General features: G+C 42.6%; 1 protein-coding gene across 1 annotated transcript in view; it reads right to left on the bottom strand.

Annotated features, from left to right (window-relative positions):
* Window positions 1-18,899, bottom strand: part of STAB2 (stabilin 2) — a 113,792-nt gene that overhangs the window by 37,893 nt on the left and 57,000 nt on the right. The window contains exons 27-41 of the mRNA XM_038756908.1: window positions 17,622-17,717; window positions 15,881-15,976; window positions 14,943-14,990; window positions 14,244-14,380; window positions 14,014-14,128; window positions 12,863-12,940; window positions 10,479-10,577; window positions 10,283-10,390; window positions 8,946-9,077; window positions 7,695-7,823; window positions 6,927-6,983; window positions 5,642-5,737; window positions 4,284-4,479; window positions 2,331-2,426; window positions 717-762 (exon numbers count right to left, since the gene is read on the bottom strand). Of these exons, the coding sequence (XP_038612836.1) occupies window positions 717-762; window positions 2,331-2,426; window positions 4,284-4,479; window positions 5,642-5,737; window positions 6,927-6,983; window positions 7,695-7,823; window positions 8,946-9,077; window positions 10,283-10,390; window positions 10,479-10,577; window positions 12,863-12,940; window positions 14,014-14,128; window positions 14,244-14,380; window positions 14,943-14,990; window positions 15,881-15,976; window positions 17,622-17,717 (1,529 nt within the window). The remainder of the gene's footprint in view (window positions 1-716; window positions 763-2,330; window positions 2,427-4,283; window positions 4,480-5,641; window positions 5,738-6,926; window positions 6,984-7,694; window positions 7,824-8,945; window positions 9,078-10,282; window positions 10,391-10,478; window positions 10,578-12,862; window positions 12,941-14,013; window positions 14,129-14,243; window positions 14,381-14,942; window positions 14,991-15,880; window positions 15,977-17,621; window positions 17,718-18,899) is intronic.

Genomic DNA, 18,899 nt, shown 5'->3' with positions numbered 1-18,899 from the left:
ATCAGGTGAACATCTGAGTGTCTCTACATAGGCCCAGATGAGGGAAAAGCAGAGCAGAGAAGCCCAAAGGGACAGTGAATGGGAGTGTCAGTGAATCAGCTTAATAAGAAGAGCGATTTTTACGAAGGATAGTAAGAGAAGGCACTGAGTATTCCTCCATTCTTGGTGAGAACAGCCTGGTTAGATTTTAATCTCACAAATTGCTTGGGTTCATTCACTCATTCAGTAATTATTAAGCACTTACTGTGTGCAGAGCACTGCAATTAAGATTGAGGTTAAAAGGTTAAGTTGGAGATAAATGGGAAAGAAAAGGGGGAATATTAGACCATGAGCAATCACATTATCCAGCCAGACCAATGGTTCCCTGATCCAGGCCTCTGCCTCTGATGGGCCACAGGAAATTTGGAAGAACCATGTGATGTCTGCCCCTCTGGATTCCCATCTCCAAGGTTATGGATGCCGAATCTAAATTCCTACCTCCTCCTCAGCACCCTCATCTTTCCCTCCAGTAATCAATATGGTGGAAAACCTGTGGTCTCCATGATAGGTTTGATACTGCAGTTCTCTGCTTGTGGGAAAGAGCTGAAAGTGACGCCAACCCCCATATGGGGTGGCCAAATAAGACTTACCGAACAACCCAAACTCTGAAATTCTTGTGAAATAAACTGAGTGACAGGCCCTCTCCCCTCTTGAAAGAGGACAGGCTGAATACCTACTTAGCACTGGTGTGGCACGTCCCGTTACATTCATCTTCTTTGATTTCTGAAAAAGGAAGCATCCTTGTAAGCAAGCAACAAAATTTTGAATTGTTCCATCCATTTCTCACAACTGAACTAGATTCCCAATAGTGAAGTTCATTGTGGGTAGGGAACATGTTAACTAATTCTGTTGGGTTGTACCCTCCCAAGTGCTTAGTACAGTGCTCTGCCCCCAATAAGTGTTCAATAAATATCAATGATGATGGTGATGATGAAATGAAAGGTCTGGCTCACCCCTTAAAAAAATCTGTGTGTATTGTTTGGGAAAGGGAAATTTTGTTTTTTTCTTGGTAGCACAGTCTGAGATGAAGCAATAATATGTTACCAAGAAGAGTGGCTTTGCTAGCATGAATTTAGGATGAGCCTTTGTGGTTTTTCTGTGCCTACTCACTCCTTGAATAAACTACAATGGATGAGGTTTATAAAAGGGACAATCTAGTGACCTCAGTATAGCTCTGGGGACTCATGCCAGCCAGATTTACCGACCTATTTTTTCATTGCGGTTTGGACCTATGGGAGGTACAACTAGAGAGTTGTTGAACTTAAAGGTGCAGGGAATGGCTTTCTGTGGATTTTTTTTTTTACATAAATGAAAGACGGTTAGTGCTGCCCTCCTGGGAAAATCTCTGTACCTTGAAAGCTACCAAAAATCCCTCAAAAAGCCAGACCTTCCCTGATTCCTTTCTCTTTCCCAAATTTGCCATCTCTTGAGGCTGACAGAGTTAGGTCACTGTTCCTTATGTGTCAAGTTACTATGCCCTCTCCCCAGGTCTCTGTGTGGGACTGCGGGGGATAGATGCAGGCACACAGCACTGAAACATGATGAATTCTATGAAAATTTCCCTTAATGTGGTGTTTTGCAAGACCATCTCCACTGTGTTATGGAATTGGGTGTGTGCTAAGTGCCATGCAATAATAACAATAATGTTAAGATGGTACATATTAAACTTAAATTGTAGTAATAATATTTAATAAACACTTATCATGTACCAAACGTGGCCTAGTGGAAAGATCACCGGCTTCGGAGTCTGAGGACCTGGGTTCTAATCCCAACTCTGCCAACTGCTTGCTGTGTGAGCTTGGGCAAGTCACTTAACTTCTCTGTGCCTCAGTTTCCTTATCTGTAAAATGGGGAATAAATCTTATTCCCTCCTGCAGAGACTGTGAGCCCCAGATGAGACAGGGACTGTATCCAACCTGATTAATTTGTATCTACCCCAGTGCTTAGAACAGCATTTGACATATAGTAGGCATTTAAAATCATAATGATAATAGTAACTATATGATCAGACATGGTTCATGTCCCACATGGGGCTCACAATCAAAGAGGAAGGGAGAACGGGTATTTTATTCCCATTTTACAAATGAGGAAGCTGAGGCACAGTGAAGTTAAGTGAGTTCCTCAGGGTGAAACAGCAGTAAGTGACAGAGCTGAGATGAGAACTCAAATCTCCTGATTTCTGGTCCTGTGCTCCTTCCCCCGGGCCATACTGCAACACTCTTGGAGTCCAGTCTGGTGGAACAGATGACAGTAGCGTTAGAATCACAGAAATACTGAGGAAATGCTCTTACCGCTTTCGCATTTCACGCCTCTCCAGCCAACTTCACATTCACAGGAGCCATCTCCCTCTGATCCCTGGCTACACTTCCCATGGACACAAGCACACACTAAGGGGGAACAGGATGTAGAAAAGCACCAGTCTATGAGTTTCTTGGACTACAAAGCGACTCACCGGCATTCACTTTGTTTTACGCCTTCCTACCTTCAAAGTGCTACTAAAATCACACCTCTTCCAAGAGGGCTTCCTTCAATAGGCCCTGATTTATCCCATTCACCTCCCTTCTATGTTTTTTATACATTTGGATCTGTACCCCTGAAGAACTTGATACTCACCCCACTCCTAGCCCCACAGCACTTAAGTACATATCCCTATGGGAAAGTGTCTACCACCTCTGTTGTACTGTTCTCTCCCAAGCAGTCTAGTACCGTGCTTGGCAGACAGTAAGCACCCAATAAATACCACTGATTGGTTGAATGCCAGAACATGATCAAAGGGGAAGAAAAGCAGGGCACATAGGCTTGCTTCCCCTAAATGTAATTTATTATTTTAAGTGCTAAGTACAGTACTTTGCACGCAGTAAGTTCTCAATAAATATGATTGATTGAATGAATGAATGAATTCAGCGTCTGTCCCCCTGTAAAATCCTTGAAGGATTTTGTCTACTTTACTGTATTTTCCAAGTGCTTAGTACAGTGCCCTGCCCATAATAAAAATGATGGTATTTGTTAAGCACTTACTATGTGCAAAACACTGTTCTAAGTACTGGGGACTTGTACTTCCCAAGCGCTTAGCACAGTGCTCTGCACACAGTAAGTGCTCAATAAATACGATTGATTGATTGATTGGGGAGGTTACAAGGTGATCAGATTGTCCCACGGGGGGCTAGTAGTTTTAATCCCCATTTTACAGATAAGGTAACTGAGGCACAGAGAAGTTAAGTGACTTGCCCAAAGTCACACAGCTGACAGTTGGAGGAGCCAGGATTTGAACCCATGACCTCTGACTCCAAAGCCCATGCTCTTTCAGGTCTTAGTAAATACCACTGATTGATTGGCTGATTTAAAATTCTACCAAGTAAAGTTACTAAGAGGCATTGGCCAGGTGTAATTAATTTTTTAATGGTATTTGTTAAGCGCTTACTATGTGTTAGGCACAGTACACGTGCCAGTATTGCAGTCCCATAACAGATTCTGGTATCTGTAGGCTTTGTGACATTGTCTGCTCACTAGGATTCCAGATTCCAGAAATGTTTGGAGTCTTAAAGCATTCCTCTTCCTCTGCTTCTCTCCTCTTGTATACTTCTTCCTATGCCCTCACCAGCATAGATAAAATGTAAATAGTTAAGGACTACGGTGCCTTGAATAATGCTCTGGAGTGTCTTTAAGAGGCAGAGTACTACAGCGCAATGAGGGGGACATGTTGCCGGCCCATCTCTGTCTGATTCCTCATCCCCAAATGAAGGTCACTGGGTCCTCACAGATCTGAGCTAAGGGGGAAGAAGGAGGCTTCGAAGGAGACTACCCCTATCGAGGGGTCTAATGGATTGGGACGGAAATAAGAAGCAGCTTGGCCTAGTGGAAAAAGCACAGGCCTGGGAGGAAGAGGACCTGGGTTCTAATCCCAGCTCTACCGCTTGTCTGCTATGGGACCTTGGGCAGTCACTTAACTTCTCTACACCTCAGAAACTTTATCTGTAAAATGGAGATTAAGACTGTGAGCCCTATATGGGACAGGGATTGTGTCGAACCTGATTGTATCTGCCTCAGCACTCAGTACAGTGCCTGGCACATAATAAGCACTTGACAAATACCATAAAAAAATCCTAATGCAGAATATTATCCTGTCAGTTATTCCTACCCCAAGGCCGACAAAGGCCTTGAGGGAGAGGATAGTGATGTTCAGCGTTCCCACCGATTCCCAGCCTGACTTTCCTGGGTTCTGGGAAAGGACCAACAACACCTACCCTGATCACAGCTGGGGCCATATTTGCCGTCGATACACGTCTCACAGGCCGTCCCGCTGAACCCTTCTTCACACTCACACACTCCGGTTCCGTTCACACCATCCAGACAGATCCCGTTTCCAAAGCAGGCGTTCCCAGCTTTTCCTGGGCAAGGCTGGCACTGCTGACCAAAGAAACCTGCACAGCATTCTCTTGTCTGGAACAGAGAGACGGGGGTCATAGTTAAAGCTCCTCTTTCATGTTCCAAACTTTTTTTGGAAATATTTCACTTCCTTCTGCTAGCAGGTGGCAGAAGTGGAAATTTTTCCTGTTGCATAAGAACAAACTGCTTCCTTTTCCACCTGCTGCTCTATAGCAAATGTCAGGGGACGGCGGGGGAAGAAAAATGGGGAGGAACGAAGATGGAAGGTCATAGTTTAAGCAGTGTTGCCTGCTGGGAAGAGCACAGGCCTAGGAATTACAGGACCTAGGTTATTATCCTAGCTCCATCATTGTGTGACCTCGGTCAAGTCACTTAACTTTTCCTTGCCTCAGCTTCCTTATCTGTAAAATGGGGATTCAACACCTGTCCCGCCTCCTACTTAAACTGACAGCCCCATTGTGCCCAGTCTCATTATCTTGTATCTTAATAATAATAATAACAATCGCATTTCTTAAGCCCTTACTATGTGCCAAGCACTGTTCTAAGCACTGGGGTAGATACAAGGTAATCAGGTTGTCCCAAATGGGGCTCCCTGTCTCAATCCCCATTTTACAGATGAGGTAACTGAGGAACAGAGATGTGACTTGCCCAAAGTCACACAGCTAATAAGTGGCAGAGTCAGCATTAGATCCCATGAACTCTGACTTCCAAACCTGTGCTCATGCCACTAAGCCACGTTGCTTCTCTTCTTGAGCTCCTTAGCACTCAATACAGTGGTTGGCACATTGTAAGCACTCAACAAACACTATAAGTATTATTAATTCATTATAATTCCTCTTCTCTCCCCCTTCTAGACTGTTCTCCCCCTTCTAGACTGTGAACCCACTGTTTCTATATGTTGCCAACTTGTACTTCCCAAGAGCTTAGTACAGTGCCCTGCACACAGTAAGTGCTCAATAAATACGATTGATTGATTGATTCAGGAGTGAAGGATAGATTTGTTGTCCCATAAAGGATTCTTTTTTTCTTTTTATTACTATGACAGTCCCAAATCATTCCAATGAGTGCTGACATTTAGGGTCATGGTTGGTTACCACCTTCTCGACAGGCAGCTGAAGTCATCATTTCCAGACTGCTCTCTTGCTTCCTAACCCAGTGGTGTAGACAGATCCATGGAAGGAGCCAAGACAGACGGCTACTCAACCCTAATACTCACAATTATGGTTTTGACACATCTTGGCTGGCACCCGAGGAACATGGATCTCTTTCCCATGAAATAATTGGTGGAGATGCATTTTTTCATCTCTTCAGCCTGTGAAAAATAACCGAATTAGTCTTTGATAGCAGGCAACCGTGCTCTGGCAACTGAAAAAATTATACACGGTTCTGAGGCCTACCACTGAGTAAACTGCTAAAATGCTGAATGCAGAATTGGAGATGTGATTCCATCATAGTTGATTTTAATCATCAAATGAAGTGCACAGAGCAATAATGTGAAATACTCCACCATTTGTAGGCCACTGAACCAATGGGGAAAATAGGTAATAATTATCCTTTAAGGAGAAGCCCCTTTGACAGAACTTCTTACAACAGATTACTTTGTGGAGGAAGGGAATTAGGAGAAACTACAGCCCATGTTAGCCTTATAATAAATCTGTATCATCGTAAAATAGTAATGCATAGCACTGTCTTTAACTGTTTAATATAGTGCTTTGCACACAGTAAGCGCACAATAGGATTGAATGAATTTGTTTTTCATAACAAACATATCGCAGCAACATAACTGCATATGGCATTTTACCCCAATAAATGACCCAGCTCAGCAAAAAACAGGCAGCTAGTTCACTGTTCCTCTTCTCTTTAATCCAACGGGACTGTTTCACTTTAAATCTGAATGGGGAGCTGGGTCATAAAACAATCCAGAGTCCATGTAGCTCTGTTTGATTCTTCTGCTCTCACTGAGAGGGGCCTCTGCCCTTAACTGTCAAACTCCATCACCAGGTAAGAGGAGACAATCTTCTTTGAACAGACACACAGCATGGCCTAGTGGAAAGAGCACAGCCCTGGGAGTCAGAAGACCTGGATTCTAATCCCGGCTCTGCCACTAGTCTGCTTAGTGACTCTGGGTGAGTCACTTAACTTCTTTGTACCTCAGTTACCTCATCCGTAAAATGGGGATTAAGACTGTGAGCCTCCTGTGGTACATAGACTTTGTCCAACCTGATTAGGCTGTATCTTCCCAGTACCTGACACATAGTATGTGTTTAACAAATACCATTCAAAAAGCCCACAAACATTCAAAGCTATTCATTCATTCAATCGTATTTACTGAGCGCTGTGTGCAGAGCACTGTACTAAGTGCTTGGGAAGTACAAGTTGGCAACATATAGAGATTGTCCCTACCCAACAGTGGGCTTAGTTCCATTTTCCTCACTTGCCCCTCCAGAGCTGAAAATGGCATCAACTGTACAAAAACAGTCCTTTCCTTGAAAAATACTTACTAAAGCTTTGGTTCCTGGTGGGCAGTATGGTCGAAAGAGACAGTTCTCACACTTTCCCTAAGCAGAACACAGACAGCATTTCAAGGTGAGTAGTGCATAGAGAATCCAAAGAAAGAGTAGATCTGTATGTTATGTGCAGAAATGGCGAGATGAGAAAATTTCCAGAAAAGATGTTTGCTCATTTCAGGGGAAAAAGATTTTTGAATTAGATGCAAACCTTGAAATCATCTTCAACTTGTCTTTCCCTGTTAAATGCCATATGCCCCAATCACCAGATTGGCAAGATCTGCTGCTTCTTCCTCAGTACAATCTGTACAGGCCCTAGCAGCAGGTTTTTTGGATTAGTCAACAACCTGTTTCTGATTTCCCAGTCTCTCTCCCCTCTGGCCTACCATAAGTGGAGCCAACAACAGCATCTTACTGTGCAAAGACTTGATCATTGACAGATGAATGGTATAGAGATAAGTGATCAGGGAGGTGAAGGGCTGGGAACTTGTCTACCAAATCTTTTAGATTACAATCTCCCATGCACTTAACCTTCTATCATAGGCTCCACTTTCTAGTTCACTGGGCTTTCATTGGCTTTGATGATTTTTGGAAAAAGAAAGTATTGCAATGCCATCAAACTTCTGTTTCACTAATTTAAACCCAGAGAGGTCCTTATAGTTAGCTAAACAAGAAGAGAGGGAAAGCAAACCCGGAAGAATTTTAGTTAGAAATAAGTAGAAATTAGCAGGTGTCACACACCTACGGTTAGCTGCAACTTACTCGTACTATTGTGGTGTCGTTGTTGTCACATCTGTTTTTCTGGATTTCCATAACCCTTCCCAAACCATGAATAACTCCCTTGTCAGTGGCAACATTTGTGTAGTTTATAGGCGCCTCATTTACATAGAGCTGAAAAGAAGAAATGTATAAACTTTTATCCCCCTTTGGATACGCTGAGAATTCTTACGTTGCTCTTCTGCTCTTCCTTTTTCACTGGTTATCCCTCATCTCACTCTGCTAACTCCAGTAAGCAGCAGGCCACAACACCGGGTTCCCTCCCCAAACCTTTTCTTACCCTCTTCTCACCCCATCCTGCCCCCTCATCTTTATCATATCCCTCTTTTCAAGGGTTTTGGGTTGGATTGAATTCTATTCCTTTCTTTTAATGACATCGGATTCTATTTTCCTCTGAAGGTGTATTGTATATTTCTGTTTTATTTTCCCAAACTCTTAATACAGTTCATTCTCCCCAGTGGGTGCTAAATGGATACTGTTAATACTCAAAACCTAGTGGATAGAGCATGGGCCTGGGAGACAGAGGACTTGGGTTCTAATTCCGGCTCTGCCCCTTATCTGCTGTGTAACCTTAGGCAAGCCACTTCACTTCTCTGGGCTCAGTTGCCTCATCTGTAAAACGGGGATCACCCTGGATTTTGTTCAACCTGATTAACTTGTACCTACCTTAATGTTTAGAACAGTGCTTGGCATATAGTAAATACTTAACAAATATTATAAAAAAGCTTCTATCACTCTCTGGGAGGAAAACTGGTGCTGAGGGAGGCATGCTAACACTTTCAGTCCTCTCAGGGACTCTTTGGTGCATTGCTGCCCTGGAAGGACCTGACCTGGTAATTTTCTGGGTTTTAACAAGTTGCACCAGGCCCAGAGTTCACAGGACATGGAAATCTGTTCTATAACACAGGACAATGACTCCCGAGGAGGGAATCACATAAAATCAGTCCTTGAACCTGGAATGCCTTAAGAAGCATGGTCCGGTGGATAGAGCACAGGCTTGGGGGGTCAGAAGGACTTGGGTTCTAATCCCGGCTCTGCCACTTGTCTGCTGTGTGACCTTGGGGAAGTCGCTTAACTTCTCGGTGCCTCAGTTACCACATTGGCAAAATGGGGAGAAAGACTGTGAGCTCCACTTGTGCATGTATCTACCCCCAGAGCTTAGAACATTGCTTGGTGCATAGTGAGCGGTTAACATATGCCATTAAAAACCAACAAAAAAAATGCTTATACCAATACCTGTCCATTCTGGAGAAAGAAGCCCACATGGTAGGAAAACCCCAACATGGTCTCCCGGTGCATGCCATTGTGCAAGTCATTCTTCAGAAGTTTCTCTTCCAGAACAATATGATACCGGAGAATGTCTTCATTCTGGAACAAAAAAGAGACTATTTCACACCATCCATTTCATATATTTTTGGTGGGGTGTATAAAAGGATGAGGTAAAGAAGATGGAGATGACCAATGCGGAAACTCTTCACATTTTATTCCAATTAAGCAAAGGATTTTGGGGAAGAAAATACAGCTGATAAAGGTAATATGGATACTTGTGGTGGTGAAGTTAAATTTTCCTCATCCACCCTAGTGGCTCTATTTTAAAACATGTAGCACCCAATGCATGAGACACCAATACAGAGATCAAATTAAAAGAGCATAGAACTGGGAATTGGGAAAGACCTGGTGCTACTCCTTGCACTACCATTGCCCTGCTGTGTGACTAGGGGCAAGTCAATTGCATTTTTTAGGACTCTGTTTCCTTATCTGTAGAAAGCGGGTGATAATTTCTGCCTCTTTTGTTCCTCACAGTGCTTTTGGAAGGATAAAATGAGATCATTTATGTGAAAGCCACTTCCTGTCACTCTGCTGCTGCCATTATTGCTGCCTCCAGGAGGTCATGGAGAAATGCTTCCACAGCCCTCCCAATTTTTTTTTATAGTATTTCTTAAGTTCTTACTATGTGCCAGGCACTGTACAAAGTGCTGGGATAAATGAAAGCTACATCGCTTGGACAGAGACCCTGTTCCACATGGGGCTCACAGTCTTAATCCCCATTTTAAATGGGTCATTGGTTTTAATTCCAGTTCTCCCGCTTATCTGCTGTGTGACCTTGGACAAGTCACTTAACTTCTCTGTGCCTCAGTTACCTCATCTGTAAAAATGGGGACTGAGACTGTGAGCCCCATTTGAGACAGGGGCTCTGTGTCCAACAAATTATCTTGTATTCACCCCAGCACTTAGTACAGTGCCTGGCACACAGTAAGCACTTAACAAATATTGTTATTATTAATTATAGCACAGAGAAGTGAAATAACTTGCCCAAGGTCACATGACAGGCAAGTGGAGAAGTCAGAATTACAACCCAGGTCCCTCTTGACTCCCAGGCATGCACTCTATCCACTAGCCCACACTGCTTCCCAGTTTCCCATTCTCTGGAGATGATTAGGTAAGAAGGAGAGAGAAGTTATATTGGGAGGCAGCCTGGATTGGCAATGGGCAGAAGATGATGTGAAAGTATGTGGTTCTTTGATTGGGCATGTTTACTAAAGATTTCCAAGCTTAACAAACATGATACGTACTAGAGAAGAGAGCCTTTTTTCTCTGATGTAATTCTCAATGGCATCATTATTTGGAGCAAAAACAGTGTAACTCTCGGCTGCTTCAATTGCATTGGCCAGACTATATTGCTAGGGTGGAGGAAAAGGAACACGTGTGAGTCACTTGGAATGATCTTTCTCAAAGGAATTCAGTTCACCAAATGACATGAGTACTTGCAATGACATAACCCCTGAAGATGGAATATTCAGGCATCTGGTCCAGTCGTGTGAGGAGGGTAGGTAATGAGCCACTCATACTTTTTAGGGGTATCAGAACCTGTAAAAAAATATTAAAGGAAAATGTTGGACCCCATGTACATATAACTCACTACTTGTTCTGACCCTATTTTACGACCTTTAACAAAACTCAGCTCCCAGGGTAGACTGAGTGCCACCTCCAACAAACTCTCTCTGGCTTTGGTTTCACTCATCAGTCAATGGTATTCATTGAGTGCTTACTGTGCGCAGAGTACAGTACTAAGAATTTAGGAGAGTACTATAAAAGAACTGGTAGAGATAGTCCCTGACCTCGAGGAGCTTACAATCCAGCGGATCTCATGTGATTCTCTTCCTAGAACTAGCTCTAGTCGTGAGAGGAAGGTAGGTAATGAACTAACATGTTCCCTGTCCACAGTGAGCTCACAGTCATGAGGGGGAGACAGCCATAAGTATAAATAACTTATAATATGTAATTTAAAGATATGTACATAAGTGTAGTGGGGTTGAGGATGGGGAGAATATCAAATGCCCAAAAGTCACAGATCCAAGTTCACAGATGGCACAGAAGGGAGAGAAAGGTGGTCAAAAGAGGGCTTAATCAGGGAAGGCCTCTAGGAGGAGATGAGACCTTACTAATGCTTTGAAGATGGGGAGAGTGGTGGTCTGGCAAATATGGAGTCTGAGAGTGTGAGGGAGCTCCAGGCAAGGGGAAGGACTAGGGAAAGGTATTGGCGGTGAGATAGAGGAGACCGGAGTACAGTGAGTAACGTAGAGGAGCAAAGCATGTAGGCTGGTGGCAGTATGAGATCAGTGAGGAGGGAGTGAGCTGATTGAGCACTTTAAAACCAATGGTAAGGAGTTTCTGTTTAATGCAGAGTTGGATCAGCAGCCATTGGAGATTCTTGAGAAGTGGGGAGACCTGGGCTAAACTTTGTTTTAGAAAAATGATCTGTGCAGCAGAATGAAGTATGGCCTGGATTGGGGAGAGACAGGAGGCAAGGATGTCAGTGAGGAAGCTGATGCAGTTGTCAAAGCAGGATAGGATAGGTGCTTGGATTAACGTGGTAGCAGCTTGGATGGAAAGGATACGGTGGATGTTAGCCATGTTGTGAAGGTAGAACCAACAGGATTCGGTGGCTAGAATGAGAGAGATGAGTCTACCCTACCTACATCCGCCAAGATTCTCTTCCTAAGGCACTGTTCAGAACGTAACAGTTTCCTCTTCATAATCTTCAAAATCCACGAAAATATGGCTTTAGGGGTGGAATTCTTGGTTTATGAAAGAAAGTTTTGAGTTTTCCCAGAAGACCATTTGGGAAAGGACAATACGAAATGTAGGCATTTTTCCATTATGTGACTGTATAATACCAGCTAGGATCTAGCAAATGATGAGTTATGAACTAAAAATGTTATAAACTTATTAGCGCTCAGCTGTAGGTAGGAACACTATTATAATGGAGCATGGTGAAGCCGGAGCACTAAGAAATTTGAGAACTGAATTACAGTGTTGAAGAGGAAAACAGGTGACTTTTTCTCAAATTTAGTATAAGAGATTTCTAGGTGAGTAAGGATTGGGAAGTTTAATTTTAGCAAATTTGGAGTTGTTTTTTGCAACCCCCTGAGGGCTGTAACTAACTAATTGCGATAGAAAATGAAAGCTCCTCATTTAAATTCCAGGCAACTGGGAGCTGAAGTGTTACTACATGCTGGCTTTCCCAGGATGCCTTTCCTCCATTCTTTGCCTCCCCCACAGTGTGTCCACATGCAGGTGAACACACACACACACACACACACACACACACACATGCACACACCTGCCCCCCACCTACCCACCCACCCACCACCACTTTACAGATCAAAGCAAGGTCAAAAGTCTAGACAAGAAAACAGTAGATGTTTTCTGGCCTTAACATGGTTACAAAGTCCATGAATAGTTTCCAAAAAATGAAAAGAATGAATCACAAAATAGCCTGCTCTTTTATATTGAGCCATTTCTAGCAAAATTTTCAGGCAAATTACTTGAGGCTCCAGAAATACACACTTTGATTTCATTTATCCAGATATTTTATAAAGGATTTTTTTAAGTGTGGGAGTAAAGAAAAACACTGAAATATCTATGCAATTGAAGTCAAACTGCATTTTCAGACCTGAACTATCCAGATAATTTGCTAGGGTACATAGTAACTCTCAGAAGAGAGAGCAGTCTCAGAGCAGTGAAAATACTGTATTTCCTTTAATGAAAATTAAAAAAAGGATGAAGCCCCTTTCCCCAAAGATATACTGACTACCCAGGAGAAATATTAAAGAAGGGAAGAGAATTAACTTTTAAGTAGAATTAAATACCTTGCTGACAATGTGTATAACTCCATTGGTGGCTGCATTATCACCATGGATAATGCTGGCTCCTTCAATAGTAATGTTCTGTAAATAACAAAGTGTGGTTATATTGCATTATTTTATAGAAGTAGCATGGCCTAGTGGAAAGAGCACAGGCCTGTAGTACAGAGAATTTAGGTTCCAATCCTAACTCTGCCACCTGCTGCTGGGTAATTCTAGACAAGTCACTTAACTTCTCTGGGCCTCCCCTTCCTCATCTGTAAAATGGGGATTCAATAACTGTTCTTCCTACTAAGACTGTGAGCTACATGTGGGACTTGATTATCCTATAACTACCCCAGCACTTAGTACATAGTAAGTGCTTAACAATTAGTCTCTTAGACTTAATGTGTGTGGAGTTTTTTTTCCCCGAATACAGACTTGATTGCTTTGTAAGGAAGTACAGCTTAGAGGAGCTATGTTCGATGCTTGCGTTTGTTTTTTCCCCTATGAAACTATGGGGCCTATTCTCCCCTTGCAGATTCAGCGGTGAGATAGTGCTCACTCTGCTCTGCTTGCCTCATCTTTAGTCTGTTTCAATTGGATCAATCTGGCTAACTATCTATCTGCCATTACTCCTCTCCTAAGTGTACATCTTTCTGATAGGTGAAGGAGGTGATGTGTTGGGAGTGGAGCAGTGGTAATCTCCCGACACCCTGTAGATGACATTGTCTCCTGTTGCTTGTGGGTACTGGCTCTGTGAGTAGGGGGGTCTGGGCTGGGGCCAGGGATGCATCCTTTAACCTCCCTCAGTTCAACCTCGATAAGAATAAACCCAGAGAATTTTTCCCCCAGCGAAGCAGCAGGAAGAAATAAGCTCATTAAGCCAAGACTGCTGAGTCAAATTCCCTCCCTTGAGAACAATTTGCTTCCCAATAGAAAGGTAATTACTTTAGTGCTAGGACTAAAGGGGATTATAAAAAAAATACATTGATGGCAGGGCAGAGTAACAGACATTTTAAATACTCTGTCAATAACTCTGGCTTTAAAGGAAAGTATAAAAGGGATACTTGCTTCTACTTGCCATGGACCCAATGGCTGTAATTTAATAGCAAAAAATACATAAACAAATGAAATACATAAACAAACGAATCAAGACAGAGCTCACAGACCCTTACCCCATCTTCTTTAGTTAAATGGAGAAAGTTGCCACGCAGAGATGTCGCCAACATATCCGAAGAGGACAGGATCTGAAGGTCAGCTACTCTGTATGTTCCCACTAGTATATGATACCTAAAAGCAAGGATCACTGGGCTGGTAAACCATGAAACAGTTTGAGGTCTGGATGTCTTGAGGTTTTAGATGGCTAAACTTCAGAAAATGCCAATCTCAGATTCAAAAGACCTACTTTATTAAAGTTGGAATATTGTTCTTTGACATCCAAAAGGTTTTCTCATCTGGGGCCAGGTTCTCAATTGCTTGACGGGAAGGCACCAGGACAGTAAGGTTGGCGGTGGCTGTGAGCATCGGGCGAACAGAGGCCTCCTGAATCACAGGGAGGGTAAAGACTTAGAAAAATTATTTTACAGATGAGGTCAGCATGGTTAGGGGCCCCAGGATGCTCTAAGGGTCTGATCCACACTGCGAGGGAGCAGGGAGGGGGAAGGTTGGGACTGGGTAGTATGTCCATGGGTTTTCCTGGCCCTTGGTTACCCTGGGATCAGGAAAGCTTGGAAACAGTGTTTCTAGGCATCCCAGCCCCGGGGGGAAGCTGTACCCTCTAGATAAAGGGGTGCAGGCTATGAATACATCCTCATGGGAGGGCCCCAATCAGCACCAGAACTGTGAATTTGAGGCCTTGTGCCCATTACATCTAATCTGCAAAACCACTGTTCCCAGATTTCACATGAATTAAAACTAAAATTAACCATCAGATCATTGTGGGCAGAGAATGTTTCTGTTTATTGTTATACTGTACTCTCCCAAGCGCTTAGTACCGTGCTCTGCATACAGTAAGCACTCAAATACGATCAACTGACAACTCTCATGTGCTACGTTTTATTTTTTCCAATGGATTTATGCTAACAAAAATTTCAAACTAACTCACGTTGACCCACTGATTAAATGCAGCTGCTTCTGATAGAAATGACAGCTCCTATAAGAGAGAAACAGAGAATTAGGGATAATCATACTTTAGAAAAGGATGTGTTGGAGGTTTTTTTAAAAAAAATTGTGGTGGTGTTTGTTTCTGGATCCCTTCCATTGGCATTATGACCTCACTGGAACAAGGGGAGGAACAATCACAAAAGAGTGGGAAACAGAATAGCCTAGTGGAAAAAGTATGGACTTCGGTATCAGAGGACCTGGGTTCTAATTCTGACTCCAGCATTCATCTGATGTGTGAGCTTGGGCAAGTCACTTCACTTCTCTGTGCCTCAATTATGTCATCTGTAAAATGGAGATTAAGACTGTGAGCCCTGTGTGGGACAAGGATTGTGTCCAGTCTTGATTGGCTTATATCTACCCCAGCCCTTAATACAGTGCCTGGCACACAGTAAGCACTTAAATACAATTAAAAAAAAAAAGTTTCCACTCTCAATTTAGCTTCTGCTTTTTTCACCAAGCCATGAAACAACAAAAGGTAGGTATACTGGATTAGCCAAATCAGGCCATTATTTAGGAAATTTAGCCGATATGTTGTTGGATTACAGTGGAGATGTGGTAACTACATGTAACTGGATTTGAAATTATTTCTGGGAATCTTCTCCCTTACTCCTTGTTTTCCTACAACTAATCAAAAAAGGAAGAGCTCAGTTAAAGTGAAAACACCTTTATCATTATTATGTCGGAGGCCAATTTGGAGACCTGTAGATACAATCTTGCTACACTGATGCTCTCTGCAGGAAACAACTTGTTTCATTTCACTTTCTCAGGCAGGCGTTAATTTGTAAGAACTTTATAACTTCTTGGTTATGACTTCTGTATAGGCTTTTTTTCCTTTTCTTTTATGAGAGATCATGTTTAAATGGTTTGGATTTTACTTACTTCTGCTGCATTTCCATAGCACCTAAAACCATCACCCTCATATCCATCTTGACAAACACAGTTCCAGGCCCCTGAAGAAGTAGACTGACAGGTTGCCTGAGAAAAGGAAAAGGAAAGGCAAAGTTAGACTTCTCTTGACAGAGAGATGAGGATTCAAAGTGTGGGGAATTCAAAGTGTGGGGAGGGTCCCTGGAATGACATACTGCAACATGAGAACAATACTGGTGGTGGTAGAGAATCGTGGGAAAAATTATCCAAGTATGCTTAAATATTGCAACACTTGAGCCATTATCTCCTACTCCCACTAATTCCTTCACTTCTTTTGCTTGACACGATGTAAGCAGAAGTGAGGCCTATTTAAATGGGATATCCAGGCTCTCTCAATTCAGTTTAGTCAGTATTGCAGTGTGGTGTGGAATTAAAAATTGATATTCAGATGTGATGCTTTCAAAAGGTCAAAGTGATCAACTATTAGATCTTCATTAGCTACTGTGATAACCTGGAGATGAGGAAGAACCATTTCTCAGGTTGAGTATTTTAATGCTATCCCTGGGGGATAAATAGCAAGCACAGTGAAATGGCAGGAACCAGCTTTCTAAGCAAAACCAATCACTAAACACATTACATCTCTGGCAGATTTTATTCCACAGTGAATAAATACTAACACTGTCCATCTACTCTGCATCTGGTGCTTCTATTAGAGAATTGGAGCAGCATAAAAGAAACAGCATAGAATTTCCAAAACAAGATGCCCCTGGATATAAAGTGACCCCCAAGTATCTGAGGTTTTGGAATGGGAAAATAATTGATTTCCGATTCACCTTTTCTCTCCCCAGTGAGAGCCTTTTATTCATTTTTGGTCTCTGTGAGCTATTCCACTGGCTATGCTGTTCCATATTTCCCCCTTCTTTTCTTTAACTGACATCTTACAGTTAAAGGAAGCAGCAAGGCCTAGTGGAAAAGATCACAGGCCTAGGAATCAGAAGACCTAGTTCTAATCCCAGCTCCGCCACATGTCTGTTGTGTGACCTTGTGCAATTCTTTTAACTTCTCTGTGCCTCTGTTCCCTCATCCGTAAAATGGGGATCAAATCCTCCTTCCTTCAATTTAGACCATGAGCACCAGGTGGGACAGACACTTTGTCCAATCTGAATATCTTGTATCTACCCAAGTGCTCAGTACAGTGCTTGGCACACAGTAAGTGCTAACAAGTACCATAATAATGACGGTAGGAATATTTTGGTGCCTTAACTGTGTTTTTAATGACAGGACAGGAGGCAATAAGAGCTTCAGCTTGAAGAGAGGGTTCAGGAAATGAGACACATATGTTGAGACAAGGAGAGATTGAGGGAGGGCATTAGAGGAGGCAAAAATGAGGCAGGAACCAGAGAGAAGCAGAGGCTGAAACAATGAAAGAGAGGTGGAATTATAAAGTGGCAGAGAAACTGACAAAAAGTAATCAGAGATACCCTGATCTCATTATTTTTCTCTTTCCTCAGAACTTTCTGTACTAGAATCCACATCCTCTTCTAGCATATGTTTGTGATTGGAAGAAGATAGAAGAGAGGAACACAGTGAAATGCCTTAGATACAAACTTAAGCACAATTGCTTAGGTCTGTAATTTAATAGGAGATTTCGATATTTAGAAAATGGAGTATTTCATTTCCTAAGAAAGTGGGAGGATACACAACCAATTCACTTCTTTCCAAAATGATTTTTCACTAAATAAAAGTGACTTACTAACGGATGACATTTTCCTTCTTGTTCCAAGCAGGATTTTATTGGTTCACAGTCAATCCCATTGCCTCGAAATCCTTTCTTACACTCACATTCATGCTAGGATTAAAAAAAAAGATTTAAAAATAAGAACAATTAGAGCAATGAGCATTATCCATTGGCCGTATACACTTTTACTTAATAAATGGCATTTATGCCTGCGGATGCCCACGTAGTAAGTAATAAGTAGCAGCATTTATTGAGCCTGGGGCAGTGCCCAGTGTTAGATACTTGGGAAATACAGAATACAAAAGTGACACATTCTCTGTCTGCAAGGAGATTACACTCTAATAGGGAAGACAGACATAAAATATTTACAACTAAAAGAATCAAGAATAAATATACATATATATATTTTTGAGGAGTGAAATGGCCAACAGCGTGGTTCAGTGGGAAGAGCATGGGCTTGGGAGTCTGAGGTCATGGGTTCTAATCCCAGCTCTGCCACGTTAGCTGTGTGACTTTGGGCAAGTCACTTAACTTCTCTGTGCCTCGGTTACCTCATCTGTAAAATGGGGATGAAGACTTTGAGCCCCACGTGGGACAACCTGATCACCTTGTATCCTCCCCAGCGCTTAGAACAGTGCTTTGCACATAGTAGGTGCTTAACAAATGCCATTATTATTATTATTGTTGTTATTATTAACACTGAGGTGCCTCTGGTGGGGGAATTCACCATTCCCAGGAGAACTGACTTCTCAGGATAATGGTAATAAAGCAGATTATTTATGAAAGCACCAGGGAGATCAATTGATAGTATTTATTGAATGCTTACTGTGTTTACAGCACTGTACTAAGCACTTGGGAGTATACAACAAAACAGACAGTACAGACAGTGACTTGCTGGTGCCAAATGGAAACTGTTTAGAAGCCTCATTATGATTTAGGTGGAGCTGACCACTTAGGAGCTGAACTGGGGCCTCATTATGGCAGTAGAACAGGGGCAATGGCAAAGATGACAGTTTTTACGTGGCAAAAGTCTCATATGAATGGTCGTGCCCAGGGTAGCTAATGTACACACCCATACACTAATCCTGGGCAGTCGACTGGGTACAAAGTGGCTAACGGGGCCCTGCCCTCTGAGCTCGTGTGACCTCGTGTGAGCTCACACGAACCACGGGTAATAATAATGTGTGCGCCTGGGTGTGAGGTGGTGGTCGGACTGGCGGAGGGTCTGCAGGGAGAGTTCTACAGGCAGGGCATTCTGTCGGGGGACCCAGGCAAGAAATTCAGCTCTCATCA

The sequence above is a fragment of the Tachyglossus aculeatus genome, chromosome 14 (genome assembly GCF_015852505.1).
Source record: "Tachyglossus aculeatus isolate mTacAcu1 chromosome 14, mTacAcu1.pri, whole genome shotgun sequence".
Taxonomy (NCBI): domain Eukaryota; kingdom Metazoa; phylum Chordata; class Mammalia; order Monotremata; family Tachyglossidae; genus Tachyglossus; species Tachyglossus aculeatus.
This window is presented reverse-complemented; position numbering and strand designations above follow the sequence as displayed.